The 15,141-nt window shown below is 49.4% G+C and overlaps 2 protein-coding genes across 4 annotated transcripts in view; one reads left to right on the top strand and one right to left on the bottom strand.

Moving 5' to 3' along the window:
• Window positions 1-9,643, top strand: part of RGL1 (ral guanine nucleotide dissociation stimulator like 1) — an 88,540-nt gene extending 78,897 nt beyond the window's left edge. For 2 of the 3 annotated variants that reach the window (XM_068416834.1, XM_068416833.1), the window contains 5 exons: window positions 449-538; window positions 3,201-3,387; window positions 5,456-5,701; window positions 7,420-7,534; window positions 8,125-9,643. In XM_068416834.1, the coding sequence (XP_068272935.1) occupies window positions 449-538; window positions 3,201-3,387; window positions 5,456-5,701; window positions 7,420-7,534; window positions 8,125-8,312 (826 nt within the window). In that variant the 3' untranslated portion in view covers window positions 8,313-9,643. The remainder of the gene's footprint in view (window positions 1-448; window positions 539-3,200; window positions 3,388-5,455; window positions 5,702-7,419; window positions 7,535-8,124) is intronic. The other variant, XR_011049600.1, reaches the window with a different exon arrangement.
• Window positions 9,644-13,301: 3,658 nt separating this feature from the next.
• The window catches only part of COLGALT2 (collagen beta(1-O)galactosyltransferase 2), a 67,878-nt gene continuing 66,038 nt past the window's right edge, over window positions 13,302-15,141 (bottom strand). The window contains exon 12 of the mRNA XM_068416854.1: window positions 13,302-14,868. Within this exon, the coding sequence (XP_068272955.1) occupies window positions 14,592-14,868 (277 nt within the window). The 3' untranslated portion in view covers window positions 13,302-14,591. The remainder of the gene's footprint in view (window positions 14,869-15,141) is intronic.

The following is a 15,141-nucleotide window of genomic DNA, read 5'->3' as shown; positions in this document are numbered from 1 at the left end:
GGGTGGGTTTTGCAGCCCTGCTACTGCACATGCTGCCAGGCCAACCCAAGACAATTTATTTACAGCATTTTAATATCTCCACTAGGTATGTGAATACCGCTCTGCTGCACTAAGAGCGTAAGCACAGATACATACTGCATTGTACTGAGTTGTAGTTAAAAAAAAAAAAGCTTATCCAAGATTCATGATTTTCTTGATTTTTTTTTTTAAATACAATGATGAAAGTCATCCGAAAAAGCTCTATTTTTTAAAACTATTATAAAGAAGTGAAATATCCCCTTCACCATGGTAAAATGTGGACAGAGCTAGGTTCCTCTTTGTGGGGTTGCAACCTTCTGTGAAGTGGGAATAACTGAAAGCTTCTTGAATTTCTTGACTACTGCTTCTTTGAGATATACAACTAATAGTATTGTCTGTAAAAATTAACCCAGTGGCCTCTCTTCTGCAGTTACAACCTTTCACGGGAGGTTGAAGCAGCTGCTGACACGAGCACCACGTCGCCGAAATGTCGGAAGAGCATGGTGAAGAGGTTCAGCCTGTGAGTAGGACGGGGCGTTTCACGTGTTAATATGAACCAGAATAACCCAAACAAGCAGGACTCATTTCACCAGCTGAAAAACCTGGCTGGGGATCCAGACCACTGCATTACTTTAAGGAGACACCATCAGCTAGAAATGCATTCTTCTGTCTGAAGCTGTCCCTTTCTATTGTTATAAGTAGTCACGAGGATTATTAATGATGAAAGAGATTAGAAACAAAGAAGCCTTCCTAAGGTGTCGGAAGAAGGAACAATTTTAGTGCTGGATTATAAATCAATATCTATTGTGTAATAACTTCCCTGAATGCAGTAGCAAAACAGAGTAAATGAGGATCGAGTCTGGCCTATTATTAGTCTAATTTGCTATACACATGCAAAAAAACTCCTTGCAGGATTGTAATATGAAAATTAAAATTAGCAAAAAGGCATTTGTTAATAGAAACAATCTGCCTAACTGCCTTCAAGTTAAAGAAGGAAAAAAAAATCACAGGGACGTGGTCCATTTTAGTTTAATACCACAAAGATTCAAACAGGAGGTGGGTGGAGAACAGGGCCAAGCAGCAAAGCACACACAGGAAACAATACACTAGCAGGAATTCAGGGAAAGCTGCAGGGAATGAAAGCAGAGATCAAGGACCAAAGTAAAAATATCTTAAAGGTGAGAAATTTGAACCTGATGCAAGAGGAGATATGAAGGGGCTCCCACATACCAGTGGCATGATGAAGATGAGGAGGGAAATGATGAATTTAACAGCACTATCAGCTCTTAGCTCTCCTTCCCTGCTTGGTTCTTCACAGAATCAACCAGGTTGGAAGAGACCTCTGGGATCATCGAGTCCAACCGTTGCCCTGACACCACCCTGTCAACTAGACCATGGCACTAAGTGCCATGTCCAGTCTTTTCTTAAACCCCTCCAGAGATGGTGACTCCACCACCTCCCTGGGCAGCCCCTTCCAATGGCTAATGACCCTTGCTGAGAAGAAATGCTTCCTAATGTACCTTGTTGTACCTAATTAGTTGTTCCTAATGTACCTAATCTTGTACCTAGTTTCCTCAGAACAGCCAGTAGCCGTTCAGGTCACATCAGTGCTACTGCAGGTTAGGGTCTGAAGGAAGATTTTTTCAATCTAGAGTTTTAAGTTCTGATACGCAAAAAAAAATCCGTGCAGCTGTTTGGAAAGTGTTTCGTGAGTCCATCCGAGTTGGTGGTGATAGGTTATGAGAACGTGAGCTTTGAAGATGACGGTGCCTGAACTCTGGGTGGCCTCTCGTTTGTGTCTCCCTTGGCACGTGCATAAGCGTTGTTGCTGTGGAGCACAGGCTTCGTTCTCTCGTTTCTGACCATGTTTCAGTGCTGCAGTATGGTAATTTACTGTATCGAGTTTGTTGGCGCTGTGCAGCCTTTGTCTAAAGAATCGTTTCATCTGCACTCGGAACGTAGTTTGCAAATTAATACTGTAGAAAAGACTGGCATAATTCATCCCGGCCACAGTGAGTGACACCTCTCTAAATTGTTTTAAGTCAAGTCATGAACTGCATGCTGACGGAGCATCTCATTCACCTTGCTTCTCTACCTTCTATATTATACAAGGTTGTTTCCTTTGACACTCCTTTAAATTTACTTGACCTGCATTTAGAAATGAGTCTTGGAGAGGGAGAGCCTATAATTTACACTTTCTTGTGATCTCCTCATTGTGTACATCTCCGTTGGGACTCTTAGAGAGAAACTGGTATCTGTGGCACCCATATTGAGTGAAAGAATTTGCAGCGGGGATGAATTTGCTTTTTGAAGACCCTTGCCTGGTGTACAGCCCTTTCACGCGCTGTTTCACTTACTCATGGCGACCAAGTAGGTCTTGAGCTGCCTCACGTTTTTAGCCTGGAGAAGAGGAGGCTCAGAGGTGACCTTATTGCAGTCCACAACTACCTGAAGGGAGGTTGTAGTGAAGTGGGAGTCAGCCTCTTCTCCCAGGCAACTAGCGATAGGACAAGAGGACACAGCCTCAAGCTTGGCCAGGGGAGGTTCAGGTTGGACATTAGGAAGCATTTCTTCTCAGCAAGGGTCATTAGCCATTGGAAGGGGCTGCCCAGGGAGGTGGTGGAGTCACCATCTCTGGAGGGGTTTAAGAAAAGACTGGACATGGCACTTAGTGCCCTGGTCTAGCTGACATGGTGGTGTCAGGGCAATGGTTGGACTCGATGATCCCAGAGGGCTCTTCCAACCTCATTGATTCTGTGATTCTGTGTCAGAGGGACCAGGGTGTGACAGCGGCGTGCAGGAGCGCGTAAGGTGGAGCCGCTGCCGTGCCTCTAACTTGCCCCTCGTCCCTTGGTTTGTAAACGCATCAGGTTTACGATCAATCATTTCCTGGCAAGTGATTGAAAATTGAACAGACCGCAGAGGAGTTGCGTTTGTGATACCTGGGCTCAAGATTTTGGCCTTGCAGCTGGTGGGTACTCTAGGTTGAGAAAGTATTGTGTTAGTGGTAACAAACTCTTGACAAGCCGTGTAAACAACACAGAGGAAACGAAAACAATAGGCCACTCGAGATAGGAAAACTAAACAATACGTAAGATTTTTTGAACTAAGTGACAGCTTTGCTCAGCCCAGCTCTGTTCTGCCTTGACTTACTGGCTTTTCTGCTTTCTTTTCTACACTAGAATGTTTCTAGGCTCTGAGGTGATCGCCCATAGCACACCCAACAAAGAGCAACCCAAATCTACTCCAAGCGGGAGCTCTGCTGAAAGCATGGACTCCGCCAGTGTTTCGTCGTGTGAGTTTAATCACTCTGAATCTGAAGATATCTGCGTCACTCCCACCGACACTCCTGATGAACCTCAGAAAAAGGTACGGTCTGGGCCTTGTTGCCAGCATAAATAGCCCGTGAGAGGCTGTCCACATTGTGGGCAGGCCCTAGACGCTTGCCCAAGCCTCTAGGTCTTGACTAGAGTGTTGCTTTTAATGGAACAGAGAGACTCTAGAAATACGTGTGTAAAAATGGAAGCAAGCCAGTCAGGATTTTTGCACAACCCCTTCTATGTTGCCAAGATCCAAGGCAGACTGAAGTTCTCCTTCCCTGAAACCATTTTTTTTTTGCCGTGCCTGGCAGTGGTTTTGGTTTAGGTGAGGCCCTGGGGAAGCACAGGGTGAATTTTTCTTTCAGTCCCTCATCGTGCCTTTTGAGAGGGATGGGGCAGGCATTTCTACCTTCGAGCCTGTGGGAAGTGGGGTGAGGAGCCTGAGCATCATGCTCGCCTATGGCACCCTGACGTTAGCAGTGACAGGGACAAGAGGATTTATAAGCCCCCAAATGAAACAGGAGATGGGATCAGCTGAAGAGGAGTAAGATCACCAGCTAGTCACTTCTCCTTGAATATCTCAGGTTTGATGAGTTGTTCTGCTGTTAGCAGCCTGCTGCCGTGTCCATCACGCTCCATCAGCCGTAGCTGGAAAAGGGTTTGACTTTAGCAGCTGTGTGCTCACCAAGGAAAGCCTGGCTGCAGTAAAAAAATCACAGAATCACAGAATCACCCAGGTTGGAAGAGACCTCAAGGATCATCGAGTCCAACCGTTGCCCTGACGCCACCATGTCAACTAGACCAGGGCACTAAGTGCCATGTCCAGTCTTTTCTTAAACACCTCCAGGGATGGTGACTCCACCACCTCCCTGGGCAGCCCCTTCCAATGGCTAATGACCCTTGCTGAGAAGAAATGCTTCCTAATGTCCAACCTGAACCTCCCCTGGCGAAGCTTGAGGCTGTGTCCTCTTGTCCTATCGCTAGTTGCCTGGGAGACGAGGCCGACTCCCACTGCACTACAACCTCCCTTCAGGTAGTTGTAGACTGCACTAAGGTCACCTCTGAGCCTCCTCTTCTCCAGGTAAACAACCCCAGAAGTGGTGCCTGCACTCTGGGAAAGGTGTTCTATGGGTGGGAAAGCCCAGGGGCACTAGTGACAGCATGACCCTGGGGAAGGCAGAGCGGCTGCAGCTGGCCAAGTGATAGGCAGGTAAGGACAGAGCTCGCCAGCCCTGCGGGTCTGAGCTCCCGTGAGCTCTCCAAGATGAACACCTTGCCTTGGCTCAGCTTAATGCCACTGGGGACGCCGGGGTGCGGTGCTGCTGCACCTCCTCCCGCACGCCAGCTCGCTCTCAGCACTTCCCTTTTGAGCTAAATTGCCTTAACTGTATTGTTGAAGCCCTTTTTAGGGATCTTTTGCTGAAGAGTGTCATATTGGGGTTTAGCTTATGGATATTTTAAATTAAATTATACTACATGTTCTTAAACGAAATGAAGCACGAGGTCCTAGACACTGGCACCCACATAACTAAATCTTTTAAACTGTTTAGCTGGAGCTGTGGTTAACGGTGATTTTCATAAGCAAGTCAGAGAGGGAACATGCTGTCAGCAGTTTTTGGGCACTGCAGATGCAGAGAAAGACAAAACCCAGAGCAGCAGGGGAAGGAAGGGGACAGTTTCCATCGAGGAAAGACTATTCAAGGAGAAGTGGCAGGCAGGGAGGCGTGTGTGTGTTTTCCCCGAGCAGGAGCAGCCGTGCCCCTGGTGCTCTCTGCTCTTTCCCAGTCCGTCCCAGTCCCTGGCTGGTTGCCCACAACCTGATGCTGTTCGTTGTATCTGCTGCCACCTCCTGGCCTGCTCTCACGGAGAGGCAGGAGCGAGCAGTGTGGTGTCTGGCACAACGAGTTGGGGATTTCATTAAAATGGTGACATTAAGCAAGGGAAGTTCACCTTTTCTGGAGGCCAGGAGCAGCGCAGTCAGCCTGCTCGACGGAATGGAGATCACAGAGGTTTTGCATGTGCCTTCTGCTTTCTCAAGTTCTTCCTCCAGAATGACACACGGAGACATACAAAATGTCCAGTTTGTGACAGTGTTTTTCTTTCTTTCTGTTGTGCAGCTCTCTGAATCCTCCTCCTCCTCCTCCTGCTCCTCCACCCCTTCCACGGAAACATCTTCCTTGGGAGTGTCATCTTTAGCCTCACCCTCTCCCCCGCTGTCCTCCGACGAGAAGTGCTCTGTCCCCGTGACACCCGTTACCTCAAAACAAGTCCTGCCTCCTGTTTACAACCAGCAGAACAAAGACACGTGCATCATCCGCGTCAGCGTAGAGGAGAACAACGGCAACATGTACAAGAGCATCCTGGTGAGTGGGGGGGAACAGCAAAACGCCCTTGGCATTGCTGAGGTGTTCATCCAGGGTCACCTCAACAAACTGTGCTTTTAGCTTTGAAAACACCTACTCACTGAGCCAACTGATCAAACCTGGCCTGAAAGGGAAAATGGCAAATTCAAAACACGCGGAGCGTGCTCTGAATGAGAGGTTTGACAGTAGCATCTTTGTGGGAGTTTCTGGTCTTGAAATTAGAGTTTGTATTTTATCAAAAGGTTCAAAGCGCAGCACTGCGATCGAGCGCAGGCTTTGCCGCTCCTGCCCTTCTGCTGGCGCCAGCTTTTTCTCTAGCTCGGAATTTGTGTGTGAGTTTTGGCACAAGATGCCACGTGCCAAGTTCTGCCTGGAGGAGCTTTCCCCAGGAGCTGGTTTGTGTATGCGAGGAAGCTGACAAGCCCTTTAGTTACGCAGCTTCTCCCTGCAGTGAAGGGTGCCAGACCAGCAGCCACCAGCGTTCGGGTGTTTCCCTCGATGCTGGTTCCATGGAGGGGTTGTGGCAGGGCCTGTGCTGGACCGCGGGCGACGCGACTCACCGTGTGCAGTGATGGAGACTCCGCTGCTGAGCGAACACTGCGGGTCCCGCGGGGCCTGGGGGGCACAAACACTCAGAGGGGTAGTTCTTGGCACCTTCAGCTACCTTGATTTTAATGGTCTGACCTCCCCAAATTGCAAAGAGCCGTTCACAGAATCCCAGAATCAATCAGGTTGGAAGAGCCCTCTGGGATCATCGAGTCCAACCGTTGCCCTGACACCACTATGGCAACTAGACCATGGCACTAAGTGCCATGGCCAGGCTTTTCTTAAACACATCCAGAGATGGGGACTCCACCACCTCACTGGGCAGCCCCTTCCAATGGCTAATGACCCTTGCTGAGAAGAAATGCTTCCTAATGTCCAACCTGAACCTCCCCTGGCGAAGCTTGAGGCTGTGTCCTCTTGTCCTATCGCTGGTTGCCTGGGAGAAGAGGCCAACTCCCACTTCACTACAACCTCCCTTCAGGTAGGTGTAGACTGCACTAAGGTCACCTCTGAGCCTCCTCTTCTCCAGGCTAAACACCCCCAGCTCCCTCAGCCGTTCCTCGGAGGTCAGACCCTCCAGACCCTTCCCCAGCTTGGTCGCCCTCCTCTGGACTCGCTCCAACACCTCAACATCTTTTTTGTGAGGGCCTGACAAATTTGGCTACTGGTGAGACAAATCTTGTTTTTTGACTGCAGGAGGCTCTGGAGGGAGCCCTGTGTCTGCTCCGGGTGCACAGCGCTTCCACAGCCGACAGCAAACCCAGTTACAAGACAAAAAAAAAATCTTTGCAGGCTGTCAAATAAAGTATTTAGCAAAGGAGACTGCAGATTAATTGATGTCTGCAAACACCAGATGGGGCAGCTCTTTATGTGGACTTTTATGGCTAGTGAGAACAAGGTCTCATCTCTCAAAGCGTTTGCTGAGGAGCAGACGCTGTGATTTACTGCTGTCTCCTCGTACAGTAGCTGTCATCTTGAGGTGAAAAACCACCACCACCACCTGTCACAAATACTGTTTTAGCATCTATTTGTTACTGACCATCATATTTTTTTCAGTTCTCTCAACTCTTCCCCAAGACCAAGTGCTCTGCAGAAAGGCAGGCCTTTGCTAATTATTAGATCATTATCCAGAGTGACTAAGCACAATCTCATTGCGACTCGTCTCTTTCCAGCTCACTAGCCAAGACAAAGCCCCCGCTGTCATCCAGCGAGCTATGGTGAAGCACAACCTGGAAGCTGATGCAGCTGAGGATTACGAGCTTGTACAGGTCATCTCCGAGGACAAAGGTAGGGAAGGACAACTCTGCTGGTGCTTGAAAAGCTCTCCTGGATTTTGGAGGAAAGAATAAAACATGAAGCAGCGTTAGCAGTGCCATGGGCGTGTTGTCACAGCTGCCAGTGAGAATAACCCCCTTGGTAACCGGTGCGCAGGGATGATTTATCAGGGCTGTCAGCACGTTGTTTTACAGAGGCAGAGCTCGCTCGGGGGGTGCCCGGTGGACCTTTGTACGTGCACTGTGGAGCTGTGGACCGAGGAGCAGCTGCTCCCAGGGCTGGGTGGCAGGGTACGGCCTCCCCAGGGATCAGGGCTGTCCTACCGCTGTCCTCGGGCCGTGCAGACAGGGCTTTCGGCACAGCCTCCTCGTGGAGGGGCTGCCAGGGCCTCGGCCAGGCTGGACGTGGCCGGGGGTTGGCCTCCCTCTCCTCCCCCTCTTCTGTGGGGCGGCTGCTCTGGGTGCCACCGGCTGCGGCTCGGCCTGAACAAGGGCAGGGCCCCAGCGCTGCCTGGCTGTCCCCCCGTCCCTGTCCTCCCCTGGCCTCCCTTCTGCCACGGGCAATACTGCAAATTAACGCCTGCTCCCGTCCCTCTTTCGCAGAGCTGGTGATGCCGGGCAACGCCAACGTGTTCTACGCCATGAACAGCCACGTGAACTTCGATTTCATCCTGCGGAAGAAAGCTTCGGTCACGGGCCAGGTGAAAAGGAGGAGCCGGTGCAGCCTGATACTCCCCAGAACTGCCAAACAGGGCTGTTGGAGCAACCGGCCCAGCAAAATCACAGCGTGAGGGAGGCGAGAGCTGGCTGAGGACTGTCCTGTCGCTACCATCCGGTATTGCAGGATCACGGCAGGTGAACGTGTCAGTGTTCAGCACTGAAAAGCTTTGAGGCTGAAATACAAAGCGAGCATTAGACAGACCTGCAGCCAGAGCCGTGCCTCTCCTCCCCTGCAGCCAGAGAAGGACAGACACACACGGATTTATGGGACAGTACGGACTGGGAGATTTTTTTTTTAATTGTTGTTTTGCACATTAGCCTACGAAGGCAAGAACCCCAATTAGAGGGGGGAAAAAAACCAGACGAGACTACAACGTTCGTCTTAAGGACACCACCCAAGCCAACTCTTTTTGTGAGAAACCATTTTCCTTTGTGCCAGTATTACACAGAAGAAGAAGGTCTACATTTATTTTTATAAAACTGGAGAAGAAAAACTCTCTGCCTGAACCAAGGAGGAGGTGCCAGCCAGCCTCCAGCTGCCTGACTGGGAGCACTGGTCTGCAGAAGGCGTGGGTGATCACAGAAGCGCAGAAGACTGGTGGGGATTGGAAGGGGGGTATGTTCCCCAGAACACTCATCGCTGGAGACACCACGACCTGCAAGCAGGTGTATTCCTTTCACCCAGCTGCCAAACTCCTTTTTTTTGCACTTGTTCCAAGCCAGAAAATTTACCTATTTGGGATTTTTTTTTTTTTCCCCACAGAACTCTTTTTAAAACCACGGACTGCACTTGCTTTTGGATGAATGTCGTCGTTTGGTCATGAATGAGGCAAACACTACTTGTCTGGACTTCGGGCTTGTCTTACTGCCACTACAGGGTGGGTTTTTCCCTTTTCCTTGGCTAACCCATCGCACAGAAATCGATGCCTTTTGCCCACGCTCTGAAATGACTGACGTACCTCTCGGTAATGTGCAATCACTCTTCAAGAGCAACACTTGGAACTCACGTTTTTCATTCACGAGGGGCAACTGCCTGACCTTTTATTTTAAAAAGTAGGTATTGAGAGGAGACAGGCAGGTTTTTAAGCATTACCCTAAACAAATAACGCCTGTAGCATTCTTATCCATAAGCTACAGGCACTTCCCTTGCTCTTTATACACAACTATTAAATGAATTTCCTGACATGGTACAGTCTTTCAGCTGGAGTAAAGAATTCAGCTGGAATAAGGAATTTAATTATCTGTTCTCTGTGAAATTTTTTAACTTACTTCTTAAGTCTTTTCCCAGAAGACAGGCTTCCTTGAAAGGATAGTTAGTGTGTTTGTGTGAAGTTGAAAGAATGAATGTTCTTGAGTTTAAGATTACATCTTCCAAAAGGTTATATATAAAAAAGATTTTTTTAATTGCTTACCTGTAATCTTTATACAATATTATAAACTTTTTTTCCACTAATCTTTGCCTGGAGTTTATCTGTTTTCTTCTCTTAGACTTTATTACCGAGTGTCAGTTGTGGGTTTTTTTACACCTCACACCACTTCCCTCACTGTCACTCTCTTCACCATCATCACTTTTACTGTATTAACTATTCTCAGCTTCTTCCAGCTCCCACAACTCTTCTTCCCTACCCTCCAGAGAACACGAAACATCACATTTTGGCTGTATTCCCTTCAGCTGTAACCCTTCAGCTACAACCTTCCTTCAGCATTGTTTTACTCTTCCACATCACGTCCTGTAACAGTTTTGTACCATTTTTAACACTGCCAGCATTAGTTGTGCCTTTTTTTTTTAATTCCTACAAGTTTTTATGAGGACAGTGTCTGTGTTTCATCAGCAGTGGGGCTAAGGGCTGCCCAAGTTCACCACTCTCCCACTAAAGGTCAATGTCAGCAAAGCCAAAGCCATCCCAGTGCATCAGTCATGACACCAGCCTGCTACTGCTAGGGAATATTTTTGTGCTATTTTTTTTGAGCTTTCAGCTTATTGATTTCTGTTGTAACTAACTTAGATTATACACAGACTTTTATACACAGATTTTACACCTTCTTCATGAAATCATTCTCTTTGGGTCAGTGAATGATTTCTGCAGCAAGTTAATACAAAAAAAAAAAGGGGTTGACTGTTTCTACCTTTTTCCCCCTTGTCTCATCATGTCACCTTTCCTCCTGCCCTCACAACCATTAGCGGGGTGGGTGCTTTCCCCCCACCCTGCACACAATACAACTGGAGTTCACATCACAGCTGCTTCTTCTACATGTCCTCTCTTCCCCTCCGCCCATTCCCAAGTCACTTCAGCACTGGGGGAGACTCCTAAAGCTGCCAGAAGTCACCCTGGGAGTCCCCGACAGTTGCCTTTGTCACTAAAGGGCCTCTCCTGTAACAAAGGCCAAAGACATTCCCCAGGATTTAAGCTGCCTCTTGCCTTTTTTCCCCACTTAAACTACCAAGGGAGACAAAAACCTGACTCAGTTTCCTTCAGGATAAATACAACCTCTTTGTGACCAAGGAGTTTCACATCGCCACGTTAAGAAAGGAAAAGCCCTGCTGTGCTCTCGAACAAAGGCAAAGGCAGAGTTGTTTGGTTACAGTCGTATCGCAGATAATCATTTTTAGGCCTGGCAGCATAACCTTGCTTGTGACCAAGCTGCCTTTTCTCCTGGCTTGCTGCTTACAGTTGGTACAGTTGTACCCAGGTGGCCAAGAAGGCCAATGGCATCCTGGCCTCTATTAGGAATAGTGTAGCCAGCCGGTCTGGGGAAGGGATCGTCCCTCTGTACTCGGCACTGGTGAGGCCGCACCTTGAATCCTGTGTCCAGTTCTGGGCCCCGCACTTCAAGAAAGATGTTGAGGTGTTGGAGCGAGTCCAGAGGAGGGCAACCAAGCTGGGGAAGGGTCTGGAGGGTCTGACCTACGAGGAACGGCTGAGGGAGCTGGGGGTGTTTAGCCTGGAGAAGAGGAGGCTCCGAGGTGACCTTATTGCAGTCTACAACTACCTGAAGGGAGGTTGTAGTGGAGTGGGAGTCGGCCTCTTCTCCCAGGCAACTAGCCATAGGACAAGAGGACACAGCCTCAAGCTTCACCAGGGAGGTTCAGGTTGGACATTAGGAAGCATTTCTTCTCAGCAAGGGTCATTAGCCATTGGAAGGGGCTGCCCAGGGAGGTGGTGGAGTCACCATCTCTGGAGGGGTTTAAGAAAAGCCTGGACATGGCACTTAGTGCCCTGGTCTAGTTGCCATGGTGGTGTCAGGGCAATGGTTGGACTCGATGATCCCAGAGGGCTCTTCCAACCTGGTTGATTCTGTGATTCTGTGATTTCTGTGAAAACCCTGTTCCGAGCTTCCCCTGGTCTGTCACCACGCTCAAAAAAAAAATAAGTACAGGGAAAGTGGGGAAAAAACATAAGGAAAAAAAAAAAAAACCACAAACCACCCAAGTGTTTCAGCTGGCTCCTCCTTTTCCAAAACACAGTTAATGCTGAGTAGGGCAGAGTCTGGGCAACACCTGCCAAGGCACTGAAAACACAGACAGAGAAAAGCAGCACTTGGGGGGGTTAGAGCCACTGGCCAGGCACCTCACCTTGCGTGTGGAAATAAATAGAAAATTATGTACACATATATAGGTAAAAGCACAATCAGCTCGCTCGAGGCCATGCCTGCTCTGAAATGGACACATTCAGTTAATTCCTTACATTTTTTATTCTTAATTTGTTTTCCCCCTCCCCTGAAACCACCAACCCCTTGTATCACTCGCTTCCAGAGTCAACTAAAAGAAAACACAGACACCCCCCTCCCCCCCCCCCCCAAAAAAAAAAAAACACCCCAAACTCTTGTCAGGATGTTTTTAACAAACTGCTGCCACTCTCCTTCAGGAAATCAAAGAAGTTCAATAAAACTCCCTGAGCAGCCAACCCAGCCCCACGCACAGCACCGTCTCCCCAGAGCCCCACGTCAGCCCCCCCGTTCCTGCATGGCCAACGCAGCGATGCTGCTCCCCTCCCCGGGGAAGAGACGCAAGGGGCAGCGGTGAGGCTGTGCCACAGACCACATTCCCCAGCAGGACCTGAGCCCTACCAGCAGCTGCGGGAGCTGGGACAGCACACGTGCTCCCAGGGTGTCAATCCCTTCCCTCTCCAGGCCACAGCATGATGTGGGGAGCACCATGAGGAGCACCAGGCTCGTTTCCAGCCAAGATGTTCATGGAGAAACTGCTTCAACAGCACCATGACAGGTCAGAAGAGGAAGGGCTGGTAAAGCCGAGCTCTTGCTGACAGAGGTGCATCAACTCCCGTAGGCGAGGTAAGACACCTCTTACCTCTGGGTCTATCACCAAAGTGTGCATGAGGGTGGAAGAGACACGGCAGTGAGGTACATGAACACAGCATAATCACAACCAGCCACAACATCAGAGAAGCGATACCTGGCCAAAGGGACTCACCCACCCACCACGGGAAGCCTGCATGGGTGTTACGCCGAGCTGGGACCCTGCTGCTCTGGTGCCCCCTTCCCACTGCAGCTCCAGCAGCTGCCCAGCCCTCAACCAGCGTTACCAAAGGCCTGGAGAAACAACTATGCTGCAAACCCAGCTCCAAGCCCAAGGGAAGCATGATGTGGTGGAACAACTTAGCAACGCACTACTCCTATCCACAGCGATGTGTGAAAACTTGCTGGATGCTCACCAGTTCGCAGATCTCCTGCTTCTGAAGGCCACACCAAGCTTCTCACCAGCACCTCGGGGATCGCCTCTTCACACAGGTCACACTTGCCCTTTGTAAAGCGAGACCTGAGGAGGAGGGGAGAGGGTTTGTCAGAGAGGAACGACCGAGGCTGCGCATGGTGGCCCGCAGCAGACCTGCTCTCCATACTCACCACGTCGCACAGGCACCTGCTCCAGCCTGGACACCAGAAGGAACACGGCTTCCAGGCAGTAGCTGCAGAACAGGCACATTCATACAGCCAGTGACTCCCTGGCAGAGTGACCCAGCTGAAACACTCCCAGGCTGCCCTTCCCCAGCCAGGGCTGCTCCCACCCAATGAAGAATCCACACAGCTCTCAGCTTTGCACCATGTTCTATGTATTATCAGACCGGCTGACAGGTAATAACATGTCTTCATTAGCAGAAAGCACAACATTGATCAGTTAATTATTAAAAACAAACAAAAATTAAAAAAAAAAAACACAAACAAACCAAAACCATCTAGACATCCTCAACTGATCTGCCAGGTGAGTCTCTAGAGCGCAGGTCCAGGAGGACATCCTCCTGCTCTGCACCAGCATGCTGAGGTCTGCAGCAGAGTCCGTGATCACCCGGCCTCTGAGAAACATTTAAAATTAAAAAATAAAATAAAATAAAAAAAAAAGACAAGTTTGCTCCTCACATGAAAAAAATATCAAGACAAGTCGCCTTTCCGTCCTGTAACACACAAGTCTATCGAGGCTGTCGAGAACAGTTACAGTTGACATTAACATTCCTGTAGGTTGTTTTGGTTTGGTAAAGACAGTGTCAAGCAGTTCACAACCAAAGTTTTAAAATTTAAAGTTCCTAGAAGCCCTACACGTGGTTTTATGGCCTGATTGACCAAGCCTGCAAACGGGTGGTCAGGCTTTGTTTTCCTGAAGGAATAACTCGAGGCAGGGGGTGAAGCAGGAGGTGACACCCACTAACTCCGCCTGTGTGCAGCGCAAATAAAACCAGGCCCCTCCACTTTCTCTGCTGGCTTCCAAGATTTTTAGACCCCGCTCTGGGTCAGGAGGTCTGTTTAGGTGGGATCCAGCAAGTTGTGACACTGATGGAGGGGAAGCCAGCACCAGTTTTCTACAGGGGTGTGATGAGGGAGGAGAAGACACTACAGAGGAGCGCTGCTCCTGCCACTGAACATTTTTAGAAACCATCTTCATTCTGACAGGGATCCCTTTTCAAAACAAACCCACATCACCCCAACGCTTCCCATGGTGAACGGGGGTTGTAAAAGCCTACACACCTACAGGGATTAACAGTTACACCACAGCCCAGTTACAGCTCCCCAGAAAGGTATTAGCACTCGTACACCTCTATATATTAATCTTTATAAATACAGTATTCTACACGAGGAACTGTAGAAAGACGTCATTCAAGGTTAGTTTGTTGGTGGTGTTCAGATCTCTGCCTTTTTTCTGCCACTCTGGACCACTTGTTCTTTTTCCTCCTCCATCTCCCAGCCAGTCCCCAGCGGTTCGGTTAGCTCTCAGGTCCAACCACTGGGCTTTGCAGTGGGAAGGAGACCACATGAAGAGCTGCTCTACAACTTTCAAGGGTGAAAAGCTAAAGTGTGAGGCAGGTTGAGCTGTCAACATCGTCCCTGGGGGAAGTGGGCAGTCATAGTTCATCCCTGGAGGACGGGGCGTTGAGAGATGACTGGGAAGGCAGAGCATCCTTGTTCTGGGCATCGCTCTGGATCTTGCCCTGCTGCCGGGACTTCCAGGAGTGTGTTCTGTCCCAGTCTGTTGACACGGTTTCGTTGTCCCAGATTGTAGAAGTCTCTGTGTCGCTGAGGTAGCCTGGCTGCCCTGTGTAGTGGGTGGGGTAAACAAGCAGGGGTTCTGCTGAAAAGGCTTTCAAGTCTCTGGACTCATAGTACTCCATGTACTTTGTTCTGAAGAGGAGAGAAAAATGATCAGTAGCAGAGTGAATGTTCCTCAGTGCTTAGAACCAAGAGATACAAGCCAGGCCACCAAGCAAACAGGTCCCAGGGACTGGAGGAAGCTGCTGGGGTGGACTCTGACTCTCTACAGCAGGAACCACACGCCTTCCAACCACACACAACCTAGCCAACCAAAGCCCCTGTTACCAGAGACACCAAGCGTCTCAAAACCAACCCACGAGCCCTGCACCAGGTAGGGACAACCGCCCCTCTGCAGCAGGTCTG

Source organism: Nyctibius grandis, chromosome 21 (genome assembly GCF_013368605.1).
Source record: "Nyctibius grandis isolate bNycGra1 chromosome 21, bNycGra1.pri, whole genome shotgun sequence".
NCBI lineage: Eukaryota > Metazoa > Chordata > Aves > Nyctibiiformes > Nyctibiidae > Nyctibius > Nyctibius grandis.
Note: the sequence above shows the minus strand (reverse complement) of the source record. Positions and strands in the feature narration are given on the sequence as shown.